The following is a 21,007-nucleotide window of genomic DNA, read 5'->3' on the forward strand; positions in this document are numbered from 1 at the left end:
CAGCTCCACTGTCTGCAGGGTCTCCCCAACCCAAGAGTGTGGGTGGCTGTGCAATCCCATCCCAGAGCAGGAACAGCTGGCCCCCTCAAGCCCCTGGTCTACATGTTGGTCTCAGCGTGGGCTCCAGGAGGAAGGCCCACTCTGTCCATGCGGGGTGTGAAGCAGCAGGAAGGGTGCTGGTAGTCTTGCCCCTACCCCCACCCCCGCCGCCGTGGCGACCCTAGTGACCCAGCCGTCTACTCCTCTGTTCCCGGAATGTCTGCTCCACTCTGAGACAACAGCCTTGAAGCTGAGCAGGTGGCAAGGTCTAATAGGCTGCCGGGAAGCAGGTGCAGTTGCGGTCGTCTTGGCGATGGGGCTGGAGGCCTGGGCATCAACTCTGGCTTTCCGCATGGCAGCGCTAATGACAGGAGGGTCACCATGGCAGCCGCAGGCCCTCTCAGGAGCACAGAGGCCGTGGCAGGCGCGTTCCCCACTCCATACCTGCTTGGAGCAGGAAGTGTGGAACGTGACAGTACCCAGGAAGCAGGCCGGGCGTAAGGGACACAGTGGCCCGCAGCCTCATTACTCAGGAGCCATTGTGCACCCCGGGAGGGAAGAGGACCCTGGTGGCTGGGTGTGCTCCCCCGGCTACGTAGAAGCCAGCAGGCGACTGGTGCTGCAGACACTGTCCCCTCCCCCTTCCCAGAGCTGCCATGGCCCCAGCCGCAGGACACCCGGCCTGATGGGCCTCAGGAGAACGATGAAAAGAAGGAAACCGTGACTGACTGGACCCCGGACTGCAACACAGCCTCAGCCGGTCCACAGCCTCCGAGGGCCCGCACCGGCCGTGACCCCAGTGGGGAGAGCCTGGGGCTCAGGGGTCCCAGTGCCGGGTGACAGGCTGCTGTGCAGATGCTGGACAACAGAGCCAGGATGGAGGCCGCCAAGAAGGAGAAGGTAACCATGTCCTGGGTTTGCAGCTGCCACCTCACGTCTGGGGAGAAGCTGTGGGCAGGGGACCTGGGGACAACCCTTGATGGATGGATGTCAGGTGGGTCACAGATGCAGGGAGTGCAGGCATGGGGAAGAGAGGCTGTGACTTTCTCCCTAAACAGCGTCATGCAAGTATGCTCAGAGCCAGCCGTGGCCAGCAGTGAGCCAGGAAAGGGCTGGAGATGGGTTGGGGGCCAGGGCATGCCCACACCTCTTTCTTGTGGAGTACCCTGAAGGCAGCAAGGCTTCTGGGGTGGTGGGGATTTGGGGCAGCAGGGGTTTGGGGGCACCAGGGCACATGTTCCCTTTGCCTCTTCCATCTGTGTGAAGTGCGAGCTCAGCACAAATGCCAGCTTATCTGAGCTGGGCATGGCTAATGGTTTTGGAAAGAGAGCAGCCAGCCTGAGTCAGAGGGTGTATGTGCCTGTCTCTGGTGCTGTGGCTGACAGGTCCTGCCTGAGGGTCACTTCAGGCATCCTGGGAGACGGCCACTGGTGTCCTGAGAGACATAAGCAGACAGATGTCCAGAAAGCCGAAAAGGGGTCATGTGGGCTGCAACCACGCAGATGAAGCTGGAGGTGTGAGGTGTGCCTGTGTGAGCACATGCACATATGTACGCATGCATGTGTGTGTACATAGCCAGGGGTCACTTCAGTGAAAGCTGAGCTGGGGTTCCCAAGCCGCTGTGCTCACAGCAGGCTTGGACTCCTAGCCACATCAGGGCCCAAACAGAGGCAAGGGATGCGGCTAGCCTGGCTACCACAGATAGCTCTGTGTCCCCTGGAAGGCACTGCCTCTCTTGAGCCAGGTCTGACTTTGGAGCCCAGGCAGGTGGGTCAGCTACCCACTCACTGACCGTGGCCTTGGCCGTGCAGACTTCTGGGGGAGCAGACTCCTTTGTGCTCTGGCTGTGCTATGCAGAAGGGATGCTGGTTTGCTGGTGTCTTTTGGCGGCAGGTAAGCACAGTCCCCCGCCTGTGCCAGCTTTCCAGATCTCACTGGGGGGCTGGCTCCAGGATCCATAGGAGCTCTGTCCCAGGTCCAGGCTTCCTCTGGTCTGGGTACCCCAACCCCCTGCGAGCAAGACCAGGTCCATGGGCAGCACCCTCTGTCCCCTGCCATGGCCCCCTCCTACTGGCGGGGGCTCCCAGGCATCCCCCCAGGGCTGACCCACCCCTCCAGTATAGAGTTCTGCCCCCTGGGTGGGCCCTGGGCACCTTTCCCTCATGATGCTTCTTCTGCTGTCCAGTAAACAATCAATGGGGCTTACTCCGCTCACGGAGCACCTGGTGCACAGAGGCTGTAGCCGCAGCAGGTGTCGTGAGCTTTGGCCTAGTGGCCGGTGAGCGCCATTCCTAAAGGGGGCAGGGAGGGCAGGCTTGCAGGTGCAGTCTGGGTCATGGCAGACAGACACTGGGAAGTGCAGCCCCAGGTGCTGGCCAGGCTCCGGCTGGGCTCTTCCCACTGCATCTTCTAGGTGGCAAGCCGCTGGCCCAAGCTCTCTGGTGTAGGTTCTCCTGAGTGAGCTGCTCCCACACTGCAGCTCCACCCTCTCTCCCCCCCAGCGTAACTAACTGATCTAAACCGGTCACTACTGGCATAGTGCGGGATTAGAACTTCTGCGCAGGACACCAGAGAGGGCAGCCCGGGGGCATTGGACTCCACCCAGTGCCTTAGCTGTCCTGGGCACCTTGGCCCACTGAAAGTAGTGCGTGAGGTTGCAGGATCAACATTTTCCAGTTTGCGTGGGGCACGGCAGCTGGGGCCACCCAAGCAAGTGGGCCAGGGACCAAACAGAATGGGGAGGAACAGGTGGGTCCTGAGCCTTGAAGGAGAAGAGGGTGGAGGTGGCCTGTGGGTTCTGGACCATGGCCACTCTCATCAGAAACTGCAGCAGTGTTGGGCAGGCGAAAGGCCACGCTAGGCAGGGCAGGCTGGGCAGAGAGGAAGAGCTGGCCCTTGGTTCGTGTTCTCAGCAGCCTGTAAGGGAGGAGTGCTCAAAGAGTGTCTCACTAGGGAACATGTCCCTAAGGAGGCCCCAGAGCAGGCACAGGTGTGGAGACAGAGACAGGAGCGAGAAGTGTGTGCCGCTGATAGGGAGCTGCAGGGAGGGGTGTCCGTCCCTGGGCCGAGAAGGGATGAGGGAGGAGCAGGGCCAGAAAGCAGGGGTGGGGTGAAGAGGAATGCTGCCATGCTGCAGAGGAGCCCACGGGAGCGCCAGGGCCGCCTGCCCAGGCTGCCGCTCTTCTCAGCCTAGGCGTGAGACTCCAAGCTGTGGCTCTCCCAGAGCCCTCAGGCCAGCGTGTTCCTGGCCAGCCTTGCACACCATCTCGGACCCCTCCTGCCCTGCACTGGCCTTAAGGCCAAACTCACCAGTGCCCTATAGCCCTCTCCGTGTGCCTCCATATGCGTTCTTCAGGTCCCACTAGGGCCTGCCGTGGGTCTGCCCATGAGATCCGAGAAACTGTCGTGGCCCTTGACCCCTGCCATCACTGCTGATGCCCCATCTGCCCATGGGCTTCAGCTTTGTGAAGGCACGGAGTGGTGACATTATGTGACAGGGGAGAGAGGCTGTGGCAGCAAGAAGGGTGTTTATGCTCGATGAGCCTGGGGTCTGGGCCCACACTGCTTGGCGGCAAGCAGGCATGACCCGGCAGCATCACATGGAGGCAGGACACACAGTGCTGCCCCGCCCTTCCATACAGGGTAGTTAGAGGTGACAGAGCACTGCCCACCACGTCCATGGTGAGTCCTGTCGAACATGAGCACGTGACCTTATATAAGCCGCCTAGGACAGACAGCCAGGTCTGGCAGGGGCGGAGGTCAGGCTAAGCGCTTAAGTCATCACCTACTATCTCCCAGGAAACATCAGCAGGAAGCTGGATCCGAAGCAGAGCAGCTGCGTGGGTTTGAAATTCTTGTTGGTAAAAGGTTTTTCTAGGCTGTTGTGACCTATCTTAAGTCTTCCTCTCTTCCTGAAGCGATTTGGATCATCACCTACCTGCTCCGGGTTTCTGAGTGATGTGCAGGGGATTCTTAGCTGTAACGGGCTCTGGTCTGTGTCCAGGTCCTTTCTCATTTCTGAGTTGTTCATCAGTGGCTTGGTGTCATCACCAAGCGTTGGTCTGCTGCCGTGGTCTTTTTGAAGAGCCAGGTTTGGGATTATTCAACACGTTTACTATTGTCGGGTTTGGATGCTTTCTGCACGATTGGTTTCCGTTTTCCTTGTCACCAAGTCCGTTATTCTGATTCCACTTGGTCGCCAGCACGGGCTGCCTTCGCACCTGGAGATGGACGCGCTGTTCCCTGGCTTCCCCTTACTCCTTAGGAGGTGTCTGGGGGTGGAACATGCCCCTATGTACTGCTCCGGCCGCTAAGCCAAGCCCGTTTTCTCTCAGCCCCCAGTGCAGTTTACAGCATTTTCCCTCCCGAGTGGACAGAGTGGCTGCTCGCTGTAGCCTCCAGCCCTGACACGTGCAGGCAAACCCTCCGTGCACCTCGTTCGGAGCCACTTGAGTATTTGTTTCTCTGACCCACTCTGTCCTGAGCCAGGCCCCAGGAAGGGCAGGAGTGGGGGAAAGCAGCTCCGGCTGTGGGTTCAGCTGGCTGGCTGCCTGTTTCTGTGCTCTGTTACTGACGAGTCACTGTCCTTCGTGGGGGAGGGGACAAGGGCAGACATCCTCGTAGAATGTCCTGCTTGGGAAGAGGAAGGATGGAAAACAACGGTGGCTGGTCTGTGGTGCTGACCAAATCTTGCCCAGCAGGAACCGTGCTTTCTTTGCTGGGAGCGTGCACCTGCATAGGGCCCTGGGGTGACAGCATCACCCGCTGTGCCTCATGCTTCCGAGGACCCTTCCTTGGCCACCATCCAAGTAGGCTCCCGAAACTGCCTCCCACACACAGGGCCCTCTGCTTCTGCAAGGCTGGCTACTGGAATTTCTCCTTATAAACCTTGGGGACCTCTCCCAGAGTTGCAGAGGCGCCAGGTCATCTGCTGCCCATGGCATTTGTATCTGCTTTCTGTGGATCAGTTTATTGGAGAGAGACAAATACAGAGAGCGCTCCCGTCCACTGGTTCCCTCCGCACACTGCCCACGCTGACCTGGGATGGGGCAGGGGGGAAGCTTAGTCCTGGTTCCCCACGCAGATCAGCAAGCCAGTCACTTGGACAACATCACTACCTGCTGCCATCTGTTTGCAGCAGCCTGACCTGGGGATGGAGCCGGCGCTCTGAGGGGATCGCAGGCATTCTTGCATGCCTCCCGCCCTACTTCCCTCCTCCTTCCCTCTCTCCATCCTTCCTTCCCTCCTCCCTCCCTGTTTCCCTCCTTCTCTTCCTCCTTCCTTTCTTCCTCTCCTTTTCCCTCCCTCCCTCCCTTCCTGCATCCCTCTTTACACTGTCTCCCTCCTACCAGTTAGGACTTAGGAACACCAAAAACAGCAGTCCCGCCGGGCCGGGTGAACCTGTGCCCCGTCCGTCTATTGAGATGTCTAGATGGTCTTGGGGGACTCCGCTTTGCTCGGCCACTTTGGAGGAGCCTGAACTGTGCGTAGCTTCTCCAGCGCTGTGTGTAGTCAGTGTGGTGCCCAGCCTGATGTCTGCCATTGAGCAGGACACCTGCTGGAAAGAGTGTCATGGGAATGGATGCATGGGCGTGGCTGGGCGGCGATTGCCTTTAAGAAAGAAAGCTTGCTTTTTCTTTTTACCATGAAAATAGATGAGTTTGTCAGTTGCTCTTTCTTTCCACCATGGCCCAATATGTCGGAGGTAAAGTTGGTCATTTCTACCACTGGTATAGGTGCAAGGCAGTGGCGGTGTTTCCAACCCCCAGCCCCAGGCACCCATTGTCTGTTTCCAAAGCCTTTCTGTCACCTGGTCAGAAACTCGTAGCGCTGTGTCCCACTCAGACCTGCTTTTCTTCCTGTCTCTGTAAATTGTGCTGTTTTGATATTTAATGTAAGTAGGATTATCCGTATTTGTTCTTGTATGTAGGGACTCCCTTACTGTGTGGTCAGGGTTTGTTCACGTGTCATCTGTGACGCAGTAGCAGCATTTTCTTGAGGACGGCGTGTCTGAAGTAGAGCGACGCGCTGACTGCCGCTATCTGCCCGTCGGCTCCTCTCGCTTGGCTGGCACTCGGCTGCAGCAGTGGCTGCTCAGTGGCGCAGTGGCTTTTCAAAACTACTTTTGCTTTCTGCATTCTGCATTTGATGTGACACAAGTTTCTCTTCTTTGGTCTCTGCAAGAGCCTGTGACCCTAAAGAGAAACCCTTAAATGTGTCAATCAAAAACAACCAGGGCCCGGCACGGTGGCCTAGCGGCTAAAGTCCTTGCCTTGCATGCCTGGGATGCCATATGGGTGCCGGTTCATGTCCCACCTGCCTCACTTCCTATCTAGCGCCATGCTTGTGGCCTGGGAAGGCAGTCAGGGATGGCCCAAAACTTTGGGACCCCACGCCAGTATGGGGGACCCGGAGAAAGCTCCTGATTTGGGATTGGCTCAGCTCTGGCCATTGCGGCCACTTGGGGGGTGAGTCGGCGGACAGAAGATCTCTGTCTCTCCTTCTGTCTGCAAACCCGACTTTCCAATAAATAAATAACAACCAAAAAACAACTAACCCCCCAAAGTCCAGCGGGCATGCTTCTCTAAATGTCCAGAGATGCCACCAACGGGGCTGCTGGAGCTGGAAGGAGCACCTGTCCTGGGTCTCCAGGGAGCAACTAGCTCAACCAAAACCCACAGCCACAGTGGACCTGCCTTTTCCCCACTCATGCTGCAGCCAGCTGCTCTAGGACTTTAGGCATCTGTCCCAGGGCCCAGCGACGGCTGGGGAAGGATGGGACCCTTCACCAAGCACTCCTGTATGTGCCTGGGCAGGTTGCAACAGCAGGTCCAGGCAGGTTCTTGCTTGTTTTTATTGCTTTTTTTAAAAAAAAAAAAAGATTTATTTATTGTTATTTGAAAGGTAGTTTTGATAGATCTTGCACTACTGAGTCACTCGCCAAATGGTGCAACAGCCAGAGCTGAGTTGATCTGAAACCGGGATCTAGGAGCTTCTTCCAGATCTCCCATGTAGGGAAAGACCTAAGCACTTGGGCCATCCTCCACGGTTTTCCTAGGTGCATTAGATGGGAGCTGGACGGGAAGTACAGCAGCAGAGACACAAACTGTTACCCATATGGAATGTTGCCGTTGCAGACAGTGGCTTACACCACTACACCACAACACCGGCCCCCAGGTTCCAGAGTTCTGAAGTAGTTGCTTCTCAGGGTTTCTCCCCTAACTTCCTGAACAGTTGAGTAGAGAGGGCCCAGCAATGGAGCTTTCTGCTCTCCCATGTTGCATCATTCCCCAGTCATCCTGGACAAAAGCTTCATTGACTCAGTGCAGGACTCATGCCTGTAGGTGAGGCTGTGCTGCCTGATCTTTCTCCTTAGAATGTTCTGGAATAGTCAGCAGGCTCTGGGGTAGGATTCTGACATTGTACCTGCCATGGATTAAAGGCTTGGGCAGCCTGAGTGCCGACTGCCCCCTCCTCCCCTAGAGCAGGTCTGTCTTTGGATGCCGACTGGGATCTCGCATTACCTAGGGGTGTGCAATCCTGGGTCTCTACGGGTCCTAGCTGACCCTCTGCCCCTACCCCTTTCTCAGCCAGTCCTCGGATTCACAGTGCCCCTCAGCCAATCTCAGCGCTTGTCCCCCACCTGGGGCTGCCTTCACCCTGACGTTGCCTCAGGCCTCCAGCCCTGTCTGCTGTTGAAGTCAAACATAGGAGCAGAGCAGGCAGAAACAGAGGCACTCCGTGTGCAGGCAGGAGCCAGAGGCTCTGGCATCTCCAGCAGCAAAGCAGCTGCGGAAGATGCTTCCGGCTCCCAGCACCTACCTGGTCCTGCACTCTCAGGAACAACCCGGAGGCAGCAGCCCTGGTGGATCCCAACCACCTCCCCAGGTGCAATCGCATCCTCCAAAGTCCCCTCTCCTGAGGGCCTCCCCCACCTCACAGGCCGGTCGCCACCAGTGACGGGTCTGACCCGGGTACATGCCAGCTGTTGCAACCGGCTCTGGCATGCTCCACTGCCCCTCCACTCTCATTCACTGTGTCCCTGGCCTGCCGCCTAGCATGAGGGCACAGCCAGTCTGGAGTCCATCCTGCAGTGAGCAAACACTTGCAACACCAAGCTGGCCTCCGGAGCCATTGCATCAGCAGACCCGCACCTGGCCAGGAACAGGCTGGGGGTGGTGGTGGCATGGTGCTGCCAGGGGCTCTCTGGCCTCCTGCGCCCACTGGTTTCCCACCTGCACTGGGGTCTCCAGAATTGCCCACTGAAACGTGGACCTTCATCTTGGGGGTCCAGGCTTTGGGGCTTCTGTGTAAGAAAAGCGGAGAACTCCCTTTGCGATTTTTTTTAACTTGAATTTGAGAAATTTCTACATGAATTCATAGTTCATTACATAAGAATGTAGGAGACGGAAAAGCACAAAGAGACATGTTAAAATCACTCAAGTTTCTACCACTGAGGTCATCACTGCCCTAGGTGGGTAGATCTGGCTCACAGATGCCTCTCTTGGACAAAAGAGGCTATGTTGGGTTTCCTAGCTGTGTCCCCTGGGCCACTGCTGCGGCCCCACTGCCTTGAATCCTAGTGGCTCCTATCAACAAAGCTTTTCTTTCTTGTACACTTTGGGCAGGGCAGTGGAGTGGTCTGAGACAGTTGTCCAACAGAGAAGACTAGGGAGGAAGACCTGGCGTTTCTGGGGTGGTCACCCACCTGCGTGGCCAGCGGGAGTTGTCCACTGGTGGGAGGACCTTCCTGGGATGTCAGGCAGTTGGCGTTCCCCAGGGGGAGTCACCCAAGTGAACACAGGCTGGAAGCTATCATGTCCTGAGCAGCCTGGCCTCCACAGCCAGCCTCCCTTGGGCCCGGCATCCTGCACCATGTCCATATGGCGGCCCTTACTGACCCAGGAGCTGCGTGTGTGGGCAACATCCCAGCTTGTGCTATTGGAGTGGGCAAATACCCAACACTGGTACCTTGTCTTAAGCTTGTCCCTCAGCCCATGAGTGGCAACGGACACAGAGCAGCCTCTTCTCCTGCTCCATTATCTCCCCTTCCTCTGGGTGCTCGCCGTGCTGAGCCACCCTGCCGTCGGTGCGCTGGTCAGAGTGCACATCCTCACATCTTCCTTGGGCCACCCTGGAGACCCGGGCATGTCCTGGTCGCCCCTCCCTTCCTGCTCCCGCCCTGAACAATTTTAGTACCAAAGAGCCCGTGAGGGCAGGAACGGTCCTTGCTTGCTGCCATTGGCTTGCAGTGTGTGCTGGCCCAGCGCAGAAGGCATTGAGGCAGGACCAGGTGGTGTGGGGTATCAGGGATGCTGGACCCCTCTCTGCCTCACAGGTGCCAGTAGGGGGCAAGGAATAGCCCCCAGGAAAAGGCACCTGGGAATCAGCCTGAGGGGAAGGAAGGGCAATGTGACCAAGGCAGCCTGCTCTACACCCTGCACGCCCACCTCCCACAGAGCAGGAATGCAGGGTGCAGGTCATCCCTGTGGGTGCCGCATGAGGCCAGCAGAAGTGAAACCCAGGGACAGCTGCCGCTTGGCCTGGCTGGTCCTGGAGTCCAACCCCAGCACAAACCCACCCCCATGAGCAAACAGGGTTCCAGAGCCAGGGCTGGGTGGCCTGTGGCCAGTGGCCAGTCACCGGGACTCTGGTGAGGCCATCTTTGCTCTATTTTGAGAAAGAGATTGATTGGATCCAGGCCTTCCTCGGGTTGATAATCAGGCCAGTGGTGCTGACATGACCCCCACAGACCCTGACCTGCCTCCAGTTCGGGCTAATTTTAGCAGAGTTTGGCAGGGACAAGCTGGCCCAGCCCACATCAGGGTCACTCCCAGGTGAGCCCAAACTTGGGCCTGGGAAGATGTTAGCTGCCTCGTAGTTGTACGCAGGCACACCGACTTCCGGGCCTGTGTGGCCTTGCATGGCTGCCGTGATGGGCAGTTGAAGAATCCCAGCTGGGAGATGGGCTGCTGCTCAGCTGTGTCTCTGTGTGGCCTACTGGGGGGTGCTCTGCACTGGCCTGAGCAGTCTGAGTCCCTTGGCCCCGTGCCCCCCACATCCAGCCCCCTCACGGGCCAACTTCTGTGGAAGCCCTAGACCTGGCCTTCCAGCCACTGGCCTGCCCCTCATCCCCAAGCATTGTGCAGGTGCCCAACTCCAGGAAAGGCAGGGCATTCCCCCAGCTGCATGGCTACCAGGAACCCCTGTCGGCATTGGTACAGGCTGGGCCCCTCAGACAGCCCCTCTGTGTTTCCCTGAGCATGCCTGCCTCCAATACAGCTCTTGGCACTCCACCTTCCCTCACGAGTACAGGATGACTAGGCTACCCGCTGCCCCTTCTGCCCTCAGGAAGCGATGCCCAACCTGTGCTAGGAGGGCACAGTAGCCTGCCCTTGGCCCTGACCCTTCTGGCCCCTCCCACCCCATAGCAGTGAGCACAGCTCTTTTAGCAGCCACTTGCTGGCCCTTGGCACACAAGCCCTGGGCTGCCCACTGCGGGTGACTGGGGGCCAGGCCTTACCTACATTGGTGACCACGGGCAGGAGCATCTTTCTCCCTTCTGCTGCACCCAGAAGTATGACCATGGATGCCACCAGTGGGCAGGCCCAGTCCACTGCAACTCTGGTGAGGCTTCCCCTACCACCCCAGGAACCCTGAGTGGGCAAACCCCAGGTTTTACGGAGTCCAAGGTTAGGGGTGGGGATGACAAGCGGACACTAAGGCGCTGCATCACTGGGGGGTCCTGGCTAAGGCAGTGGGGCCTGTGCTGGCTACTCTCCCCACCCGTACCCCCGCTCCTGCCCTTATGGTGCTGCGGCTTACCCCGGTGCAACCCTGGGGCCCAGAGTGCCCAGCTTAGTGCCTTAGTCCCTGAGGATGTTGCATCTCCTGGCTCTCAGGCCACTCCACTCTGGGTGAGTCAGAAGTTTTCCCCATGGGCCCGGTGCGGTGGTGCAGTGGTTAAGGTCCTCGCCTTGCACTCCCGGGATCCCATATGGGCGCCGGTTCTAATCCCGGCAGCTCCACTTCCCCTCCAGCTCCCTGCCTGTGGCCCGGGAAAGCAGTTGAGGACGGCCCAAAGCTTTGGGACCCTGCACCCACGTGGGAGACCCGGAAGAGGCTCCTGGCTTCGGATTGGCATAATATCGGCCGTTGCGCTCACTTGGGGAGTGAGTCATCAGATGGAAGATCTTCCTCTCTGTCTCTCCTCTGTATATCCGCCTTTCCAATAAAAAAAAAATAATAATAAAAATAAATCTTTTAAAATCTTTAAAAAAAAAAAAAAAAGAAGTCTTCCCCAGTAGCTGGTGGGCAGCCAGGGTCACTCAGACAGTGGCAGGACTTATGGCTCTGGGGCAGGCAGCTCTGGCCCTTGGCCATGTCCTTTGGGGGCTACTGGGAAGCTCATTCAGGCCAACTGTAGTCAGCTTGTCTTGGGGGCATGGCCCTCGGCGCCCTGCCTGTTGACTGCTCTGGACAAGGGTTGGGAGGCCTGCTCAAAGGAGCACTGCCTGCCTGGCTAGCCAGGCCCCACCTGAACGATGACATCAGCCAGGCCTGTGGCCTCTAAGGAGGTCTCTTTCTTGACAGGTTCCAAAGCTGGCAGTGTGGCACCCTACTCTGCCCCCTTTCCTCCCCACTCTACCATCAGTTCCCCTCTCTGCCCCCTCACTGGTCATACTATATCTTTGTGAATGCATGGAACCACCTGGCCAAGAGCTCAGCCTTCTAGCCTTCCTGCCTGCCCTCCTGGGCTCATCTCCTCACCTGTCCTGTCTCCTGTGTGACTCTATTCTCCCCACCACTCCTGGGATTGGGACCTGGCTGCCTGCCTCCTACAAGCCACACGGCGCCAGGCTTACAGAGTGTGGGGCCTCAGCAGGTCTCGTTGTGTCCATGGGTCCCGATGATGTGACCCTGGTCAAGGTCTGCGGGGAAGAAGGTCCCTGAGCCCCAGGTTGGGGGCTCCTGTGAGGTCGGCAGCTTCCTGGGGGGCAGCACCTCCCTTTTCCAGGCTGCTGGGGAGGTTGACAAGGTTAGCACGAAAAAGCCATAAATGTCGCTCAGTTGTGTCTCTGAACAAATGCATCTTGGAAAACCCCCATCAGCAGCATGTAGGTTGTGTGCACCTGCACACCGGGCTCCTGTAAACCTCACAGCAGGTGCGGCTGCTTCCTCCCCAGCATGGCCGGGAGAGGGCTGTGTACCCCTGGAGAAGTTCCAGCTCACGGCAGGACAACCAGGGCTGAGCCCATGCTCACTGTCTCACCTGCTAGGACATGGCTGCTGTGGAGGACATTGCTGCTGTTTGAGGTCAGCCTGCACCTGGGCAGGGCCGTGTACCCCCAGGTCACCATGGGGCCATTGTATTGTTCATTTCTGTCTTGTGACACACCAGCCCTCCCACTGTCTGACTTTACTGGGTTTACATTTTAAGTCTGTGGCCTCATTAAGAATTGGCTCTCCACTAAGGATCTGTTTGTTGGGATGCTTTGGGCTGCAGGAGGTGATGCCACAACATGGCCTTGGGTGGTGAGGAGTGCTCCTCGGCCATCGTGTGTGTGTATGTGTGTGTGTGTAGCTGGGGGTCTAGCATTGACCCCTCTTCCCTACCCCAGCCTGTCTGAAGCCTGTGGAACACTTAAGGGCCTTCCTCGTGTTAATGTCAGCTTTCCATAGAGCAGCTCCATGGCATAGTGATCAAGCCACTGTCTGCAAAGCCAGCGTCCCACATGGGTGGCGGTTTAAGTCCCGGCTGCTTCACTTCCTTGCTAATGTGCCTGTGGAAAGCAGTGGGGGATGGCTTAAGTCCTTGGACCACTGCACCTCTGTGGGGGACCAGGAAGAAGCTCCAGGCTCCTGGCTTCAGACTGGCCCAGCTCTTGCCTTTGCAGCCACTTGGGGAGTGAGCTAGTGCTTGAAAGATTCTCAGTCTCTATGTAATTGCCTTTCATATAAAATAAATATTTTAAAAAGTTTTTTTAATACAAAAGTTAAGTCAGGCAATGAGAACTATCTCCCCTGCTCTTTCTAAAGCGATCACTGACAAATGTCAGAGTCTGGCTCGGGCCAGGCTGGGCTCAACATGCAGATTCTAAAAACCGAGGGAAAAAGGGCAAGTGTTGCTGCCACCCAGCTGGAGTTGAAAGCTTGTGTGCGGCATGGAGTAACAACAGTCTGCATGATCGTGTCTGTTGGAGCGGCGGAGAGCGAGCGCACGGTCCTCTCCCCCACACTGCTCCACTTCCCAGGCCCAAGCTGGAGCCCAGCCAGGAGCTGGGAGCTCAAGGCACATCCATACCTGGGCTGCAGGTGCTTGGCCCCGGCCTCCCAGAGCCTGCAGTAGCCACCACCGAGTCTCTCCAGCCCAGGCCCTCAGGTGTGAGACTCGGTCTCAGGATGTGGCTTCTGTAGAGATCAGACCCATGGTGTTTCTCGGTCTGTCTTCCTCCTTTATGGTTCACTATTAAAAGAGAGGACACAATGTCAAAATGACATGCATGTTTTCCACAAGGGACAGACATACTGCTGGACAGATGCAGGGTCCAGTTCCCTGAGGCTACTTGGCCTGAGCCGAGTCCTCATGCCACTGAGATTGGGGGACAGTGACCACACCACAGGCCACCTCTGTGCCCAGGAGCGGATCAATGGAACTCAAGCTGCAGGTGTGCAGGCTCCTGGGCCACATTCACCTGCTTCCCATGTGGCCCACACCTCTGCTCTAAGAGTCCTGCCTTGGGCCAGATAGCCAGTCACCATCAAGGTCACCTCTGAGAGCCCTGGACATGGCTCCTGCCATGCACACAGGCACAAGCTGGCTCAAGGAGCTCTGCCTGTGACATCCCAGAAGCGGAATGACCAGGTGTTCACACAGCGATGCCACTGCTTGCTGCCTTGCACTGCCTCCAGTCAGCATCGCCCACCTCCCCTTGCCCAGTCTGAGGGACCACGGGCAAATACACCAGACAGCGCCACAGAGGCATCCTCTGGGACCAAGGCCCCTGTCCCTGCCACACCCGTGCCAGCCCAGCACGCTTTGCTAACTGTTCAAAGTCTGGGCTGGAGCTCATCTAAATCATGCATAGGAGTCTGACACAGCAGCTACCCTGGACTCTGGGTATACCAGGAGCCCCTGGTGACAGCGCCTCCTGCCCCATTCAGGTGGAGCAGATCCTGGCGGAATTCCAGCTGCAGGAGGAGGACCTGAAGAAGGTGATGCGGCGCATGCAGAAGGAAATGGCCCGAGGCCTGAGGCTGGAGACCCATGAGGAGGCCAGCGTGAAGATGCTGCCCACCTACGTGCGCTCCACCCCTGAAGGCTCGGGTAAGCAGGCCCGTAGGGGCTGCCTCCCGCCCTGGGAAAGCTGTGGGTCATGTGTAGCCCAGAGCAGCACCCACTCTGGGCTCAGCAGCTTCCACTGCCTGGGGCAGGGTGCCCTAGGCAGCAAGAAGTCCCTGCCCAGCGGGGTGGCAATCACTCTGGCTCCCCTGGCCCACCCTGGAGTCCTCAAGCCCCAGGAGAACTGGCATCCCTTCATCTCACAGTCCTGACCTTTTTCACCAGCCCACTCAGGAGGCCCAAGCCCAGCCATGAGTCTGTCCCTTGACCCTGGAACTCAATTGCTCCTTGGGCTCTGGGTGACCTTGCCAAGGCAGGCTCTCCCATAAGTTCCTCAGGTCATTTTAGCCTATCGCAGAACTCACTAAGGTGTCCCGCAACAACATCTGAGCAGTGTCAAGAACTGAGGGTTTCTCCCCGTCTCTGCAGAAGTCGGGGACTTCCTCTCCCTGGACCTGGGTGGCACCAACTTCCGGGTGATGCTGGTGAAGGTGGGGGAGGGCGAAGTGGGGCAGTGGAGCGTGAAGACCAAGCACCAGATGTACTCCATCCCCGAAGATGCCATGACTGGCACCGCTGAGATGGTGAGCAGCCAGGCCGGCTGGGTAAGGTGCGGCCTCCCAGATCCAGGGGCTCAGCAGGTCCCAATTGGAGGGCCCACCTGCCCAGCACCCTAGGCCTGCCAGGAAGCAAGGCCCCTTGCGAGAAATGGGGGGTTGAGGGGGACACAGCAGCAGCAAGGGCCCTGGAGGCAGCTGGCAAAGCTGGAGCTCCTAGACCCAGCCAGGCAGAGGCCGCTGGCCTCCAGGACCTGGGGCAGGGGACAGTGGCCCTCACCACATCTGTTGCTTGCTGTCTGCTTTGCTTCATGATGGGGGTGGGACTTGGGACACCTTCCCTGGGCCCCGGTGCTCACCACAGGACTCTGACCAATGCCCAGCATGTGGACAGGACAGCCAGGACACCTGCAAGTCAGAGATAACAGGTGCCAGTTAAGGCCAGGGGCATGGGGCATGCCTCTGTCCACAGTCTGAGCTGGACCCTAGTGGGCTGGAGCATAGCTCCAAGGGCTGCACCAGCAGGTCAGGGAGTCCAGGGGAGGCCAGGCTGGATGCAGGGTGGCTGGGACCATGTGGCCTGTGGCCAGCCCTGTGCTTGCCTCCCAGCTCTTTGACTACATTTCCGAGTGCATCTCTGACTTCCTGGATAAGCATCAGCTCAAGCACAAGAAGCTGCCACTAGGCTTCACCTTCTCCTTTCCTGTCCGGCACGAAGACATCGACAAGGTGGGCAGGGCGGGGAAGTGTCCCCGTCGGAGCTCTGCTTCTGCTGCCCTGCAGTAGGCCCCAGCCATGAGGGGAATGGCCATGTCCGTGGATGGGAATGATGGCGAAATGGCAGCCGACTCCTTTGTGCCTGAGTGCCCCCCACCCCCCACTAGATATGCTGCCACTCGCTGCCCGGGGTGTCTGAGGGGCCCCAGCTGACCACAGACTCCCTCCTGCCAGGAGCTTGCAGGTTAGCCAGCAGCTACAGTTGCACAGGTAAACTACACACAAACAAGTGGCACGGCAGTTAGGATGGCCTGGGGATGCCTGCGCCTCGTGCGCAAGCCTTGGGCTGGAGCTTCCACTCTGCTGCAGGTTTCACTTCCCACTCATTAGCGCCCTGGAAGGCAGCAGGGATGGCTTGGCCCCCTGCTACCCCATGGGAGAGCCGGACTGAGTGTCCAGCTCCTGGCTCGGGCCTGGCATTTGGAGAGCAAGCCAACAGGTGGGAGCGCTCAGTTGGGTGCTTTTCAGATAGAGGAAATGTGCGCATCAAGTTTGAGTGCTCTGGGTGAGGTGCAGTGCCAGTTCATAGCTCAAGGTGGCGGCAGCCTGGCAGGGAGGCCATGCGGGGCCTTGAGGCAGCTGCTGGTCAGGGCTGCTGTGCAGGAGGCCTGGCCTGTCTCTGGGCTTCGCAGCACCAACACTGTCAGGCTGGTGGGGATCCAGCACCACTCTGCTCCACTCACAAAGCCATGTGGCTGCTGGGGCCCTGGCCAGCATGCTGTCTCCACAGGGCATCCTCCTCAACTGGACCAAGGGCTTCAAGGCCTCAGGGGCAGAAGGGAACAACATCGTGGGCCTCCTAAGAGATGCCATCAAGCGGAGAGGGGTGAGCGCCCAGCCCCAGCTGCCCTTTCCCACAGCTACTCACAGCCCCTGACACGACCCTGTGCTTCTCCACAGGACTTTGAGATGGACGTGGTGGCAATGGTGAATGACACAGTGGCCACCATGATCTCCTGCTACTATGAGGACCGCCAGTGTGAGGTTGGCATGATTGTAGGTAAGGCTCCCATGGGCCAGGGTCATGGCTGGACAGACGGGCCCAGACAAAAATGAATGACAGTGATTGAGTCATTGCTTCCAGGAAGACTCTAGGGAGGGTCTGCCTGGGTCCCAGCTCCCCAGTGCCTACCCAGGCCCTACCCTGCCCTGAGTGGGAGTGGCAGGCCCTCCAAGTGGAACTCCCCATCAGCCTTTCCAGCCTTTCTCAGAAGTCACTGGGGTGGTCATGAGCCGACCAGCTCAGCCATGTGCAGTGCACACAGGATGGGAGGCCTGGTCACCAGGGAGTCATGTCATGGTTCTCTGGCTGTATAGCGTATGGAAGGCCACACGTATGTGCTCCTGGCTCCCATCTGATTACACCCCCGGGACAGCATGGACATGCACACATCCCAGGCCTGACAAAGAGGCACCCAGCCTGTCATGTGTGTTCCAGCTCCAGCCCAGCCTTGCAGGTCCCTTTCACCTCCTCACCTGCATGGTTGGGGGTTGGACTGCCTTCAAGTTCAACTTCTGGATAGGGCCACAGCCCCATTCCCCTGCCAGGGAGTCCCGGCAGGCTGCCCCTTGCCAGCAGGGATGGCCAGCAGCTCACTGCTGCTCACTGACGTGGGCCTCTGTACAATATGTGGCACTGTCAATCACCAGATCTGGACATGGAGAATACTCATAGGCTAGTTTTCCACCTTTTCAGAAAAACTGGGTAGCTGATGGACGCCAGCCATGTACCTGCACCCCTCGGTGCACAGCCTGGGCAGTGTCCCCTACAGGATGCCAGCTGTGGCCCCACTCACATGTCAAGGACGTCATGTTGCTCTTCCCCCAGGCCTACATGTCAGAAGTTCTGCAGTGTGCAGTAGCGTCTGGCCTGCTCCAAGGCCCACACGGACTTTGCTAATTTTGGGATGCCCCCAAACACTGCCCAGGACAAGACACTAAAACATGAGCTTGGAAAGGGCCAGAAAATATAGACAATGCACAGACAAGACCAAACACCCCACAGCCATCTCACTAACAGCCCACTCTAACATAATTGATTCTTCCCACCACCCAGTCATGGGTTGGGGTGCTGTCACTATCCCCTCTTCGAGAGGAGGACAACCCCAAGACTTGCCCTTCCAGCCAGCGCAGCCTACTTAGCCTGGGGGAGCAGCGCAGGAAACCACCCCCCCTGGCCTGGGAGGCCTCCTGTGCGGGGGGCACCTGCTGGGGCTCCCTGGAGATTGCCTGTCCCTGGTAGGAGCTGACCCCCACCCTGTGTCTTCCCCAGGCACCGGCTGCAACGCCTGTTACATGGAGGAGATGCAAAATGTGGAGCTGGTGGAAGGAGACGAGGGCCGCATGTGCGTCAACACCGAGTGGGGTGCCTTCGGGGACTCGGGCGAGCTGGACGAGTTCCTGCTGGAGTACGACCGCATGGTGGACGAGAGCTCCGCGAACCCCGGTCAGCAGCTGTAAGGATGTGCCCCCGGCTGCCTCGGGCTGCTCTCACCAGGGTGCCCGGCCCGCCCACAATTTTCGGGCTGTGTGCAGACAACACGGGGGAGAAGTTCAGTATGACCCTGTGTCCTGGGGCCCCCAGGGAACAGGTGAATGCGGGGTGTGTCGGCAACTGTGCTTAGAGAATGTGGTCTTCCCTTTCCCATGAGCAAGCACAGCCCCTAGACGCCCCCGGCATAGCCCCTAGACGCTCCTGGCACAGCCCTGGACCCCCCCTCCCGGCACAGCCCCTAGACGCTCCTGGCACAGCCCTAGACCGCCCCCCCGGCACAGCCCCTAGACGCTCCTGGCATAGTCCCTAGACACCCCTGGCATAGCACCTAGATGCCTCTGGCTAAGTGCAAGCTGTGCTTGTGCAGAGTGGACAGTGGCATTTTGTGGGACACTGGGGGTGATCGTCAGCCACAGCTGTCGTGGGTCAGCACTGGTGACTTCACTTCCTGCGGCACTGCAGCTCACGGCACTGTCGGTGAGAAGTGGGCAGGACTCACAGGGCGTAGTAACTGTGGGGCCAGCAGCTCAGAAGGCTTATCCTCCCCTGGCTGAGCTGAACATACAAGTTCCCAATGCTCCCTGTTCCTGGGGTCCCAAAGGCTGCCAGCACTGCCCCGCGGTCTTCCAGTGACCAGAGCGGGGCAGTTCAGCCTCCCTTGTGGTGGGCCAACCTGTGTGACTGGGGCGCCTGGTGTTCAGGTACGAAAAGCTCATCAGTGGCAAGTACATGGGCGAGCTGGTGCGGCTGGTGCTGCTCAGGCTGGTGGACGAAAACCTGCTCTTCAGCGGGGAGGCGTCGGAACAGCTGCGGACGCGTGGTGCCTTCGAGACACGCTTCGTGTCGCAGGTGGAGAGGTGTGCAGGGCGCATGGGTGGGGGCGGGGCTGCCGTGGGCCTCACCGTGCCTCAAGGCACCATCCCCGGTGCTCCCGGGAGGGCAGACACCCTGCTCTTGGAGGGGGCTGACGTGGGCAGGAGGCTGCTGGCCTCTGGCGCAGACGGGCTGCGACCCGCTCCGCTCCAGAGGCCAAGCCCCCCAAACCCTGCCTTGGGCAACCCTCAGCTGCCCTCCCACCCCGCAGCGACTCCGGCGACCGTAAGCAGACTTACAACATCTTGAGCACGCTCGGTCTGCGGCCTTCAGCCACCGACTGCGACATTGTGCGCCGAGCCTGTGAGAGCGTCTCCACACGCGCTGCGCACATGTGCTCGGCTGGGCTGGCAGGCGTCATCAACCGCATGCGCGAAAGCCGCTGTGTGGACGTGATGCGCATCACCGTGGGCGTGGACGGTTCAGTGTACAAACTGCACCCGAGGTGAGTCCCCCATCCCGCCACCTGTGCCTGATCCTGGAGTTGTTGTCCTGGGTAGGGGGACACCATGGGCACAAGGAGCCATGCAGACCTGCTTCTGGCCTTGCAGCTTCAAGGAGCGGTTCCACGCCAGCGTGCGCAGGCTGACGCCCAGCTGCGAGATCACATTCATTGAGTCGGAGGAGGGCAGTGGCCGGGGCGCAGCGCTGATCTCAGCTGTGGCCTGTAAAAAGGCCTGCATGCTGGGCCATTGAGGACGGCAGTGTGTGCAAGGCACCCCTGGCTCGGTAGGGGACAGTTCTCCCAGCAAGAGACCTGGCCTGGAGAGGCCCCAGCCCCCCACAACTAGCCTGGGGGGATGCAGTATATGTCCGGTGGAGTCCATTGGAGGGGCAGCCGAGAGGCCCTGCCACATCAAGGAGTGTGGCTCTCCCAGGACCTCATCAGTACACTGCCTGCCTCCCACAGCAGGGAGCTCACCCTACGTGGGCACCAGGTCCAGCGGCTGATCACAGAGTGGCTCTGGGGCCAGCTGAGGCTTGTGTGGGGTTTAAGCTGCTGGGAAGGGCAGGGGGAGGGTGGTGGTACTCCCTAGAGGATACTCCCAGGCGTCACCCTGAGTAGCTGTGTTCTAGAATGGACGTGTGGGGGCAATGCCTGGGGGAAGGGCCTACCTGCTCCCCCAGGCAGGATGGCCCGGGACTCAGCACCCTCCCCTGCCCTGGAACCATCCAAGCCCCTCTCCAGAGCCCCCTGCCCTTTCCATGCCCATTGTGGGGCTGTGTGGAGTTTTTAATTAAAAATGTGAAAGACTGGGACTTGGCCTGGGCACTGTTCTTTGGCTACTGCGCATCAGGACAATATGGGAAGAGCCAACACTGCGTGCCCTCAGATGCCCCTGCAGGCCCTGTACGTCCGAGCACATCTGGCCTTTGCAAAGAGCATGAAGAGTGACGGAACGACCATGGGAACAGGATGCAGTGATGTGGCGAGGGGCAGAGGCAATGGCAGGACACAGGAAGGCCTGGGTGCACACAAGAAGCAGAGGAGAAGTGGCATGCCAGGCACTGCTCTGCTGGGGGTGGGGGCGCTCTCTCAGAAGGGTCCTCTCCCCCAGAGCCACTTGGGAGGTGGTAGTCAGTGGGGGTCAGGGACTGGAGGCCCCGTCCGTGAGGCAGCCCTAGAGCCCATGCTGGCTGTGCGTCGCATCTCCCATGGGAATCAAAAGCAACGCTGTGGCTCCCCTTGGTTCAGGTGCTTCTCCCATGGGATTACTTGGGATGTCTGCTTAGCTCATCGGAACTGAGTGTTCGCGTGGTAGACACTTCAGTGTCAGTGGCTTCCCCCTTTACATGGTAGTGTGGAGCACTGCACTGATTGGTGAAGATGTGTGGGTAGGGCCAGCACTGAGCCCTGGCAGGTTAAACCACTGTCCGTGACATTGGCATCTCACATGGGGAGTGCTGGTTTGAGTCCTGGCTATT

General features: G+C 58.9%; 1 protein-coding gene across 2 annotated transcripts; it reads left to right on the plus strand.

Moving 5' to 3' along the window:
* The first annotated feature begins 704 nt into the window (after positions 1–704).
* GCK (glucokinase) lies at positions 705–19,796 on the plus strand. Of its 2 annotated transcripts, none has more exons than XM_040964781.1 (10): positions 705–939; positions 14,203–14,365; positions 14,810–14,964; positions 15,547–15,666; positions 16,445–16,540; positions 16,615–16,714; positions 17,987–18,170; positions 18,910–19,065; positions 19,293–19,526; positions 19,633–19,796. In XM_040964781.1, the coding sequence occupies exons 1-10, from the start codon at positions 895–897 to the stop codon at positions 19,775–19,777; spliced, it is 1,398 nt and encodes a 465-aa protein (XP_040820715.1). In that variant the 5' UTR covers positions 705–894; the 3' UTR covers positions 19,778–19,796. The 2 variants fall into 2 exon arrangements, with proteins under 2 accessions (XP_040820715.1, XP_040820716.1); XM_040964782.1 differs by lacking the exon at positions 705–939 and adding an exon at positions 10,618–10,665.
* Positions 19,797–21,007: the final 1,211 nt, after the last annotated feature.

This window comes from Ochotona curzoniae, unplaced genomic scaffold (assembly GCF_017591425.1).
Source record: "Ochotona curzoniae isolate NIBS_2020 unplaced genomic scaffold, NIBS_Ocur_1.0 scaffold_3835, whole genome shotgun sequence".
NCBI lineage: Eukaryota > Metazoa > Chordata > Mammalia > Lagomorpha > Ochotonidae > Ochotona > Ochotona curzoniae.

Bases quoted from the DNA above. Each gene is read 5' to 3' on its own strand.
- GCK (XM_040964782.1), top strand. From the start codon at position 10,618: ATGACCATGGATGCCACCAGTGGGCAGGCCCAGTCCACTGCAACTCTG. The intron at 18,171-18,909 runs GTAAGGATGTGC...CCTGGTGTTCAG, and splicing joins GCGAACCCCGGTCAGCAGCT to GTACGAAAAGCTCATCAGTG. The intron at 19,527-19,632 runs GTGAGTCCCCCA...CTGGCCTTGCAG, and splicing joins GTGTACAAACTGCACCCGAG to CTTCAAGGAGCGGTTCCACG.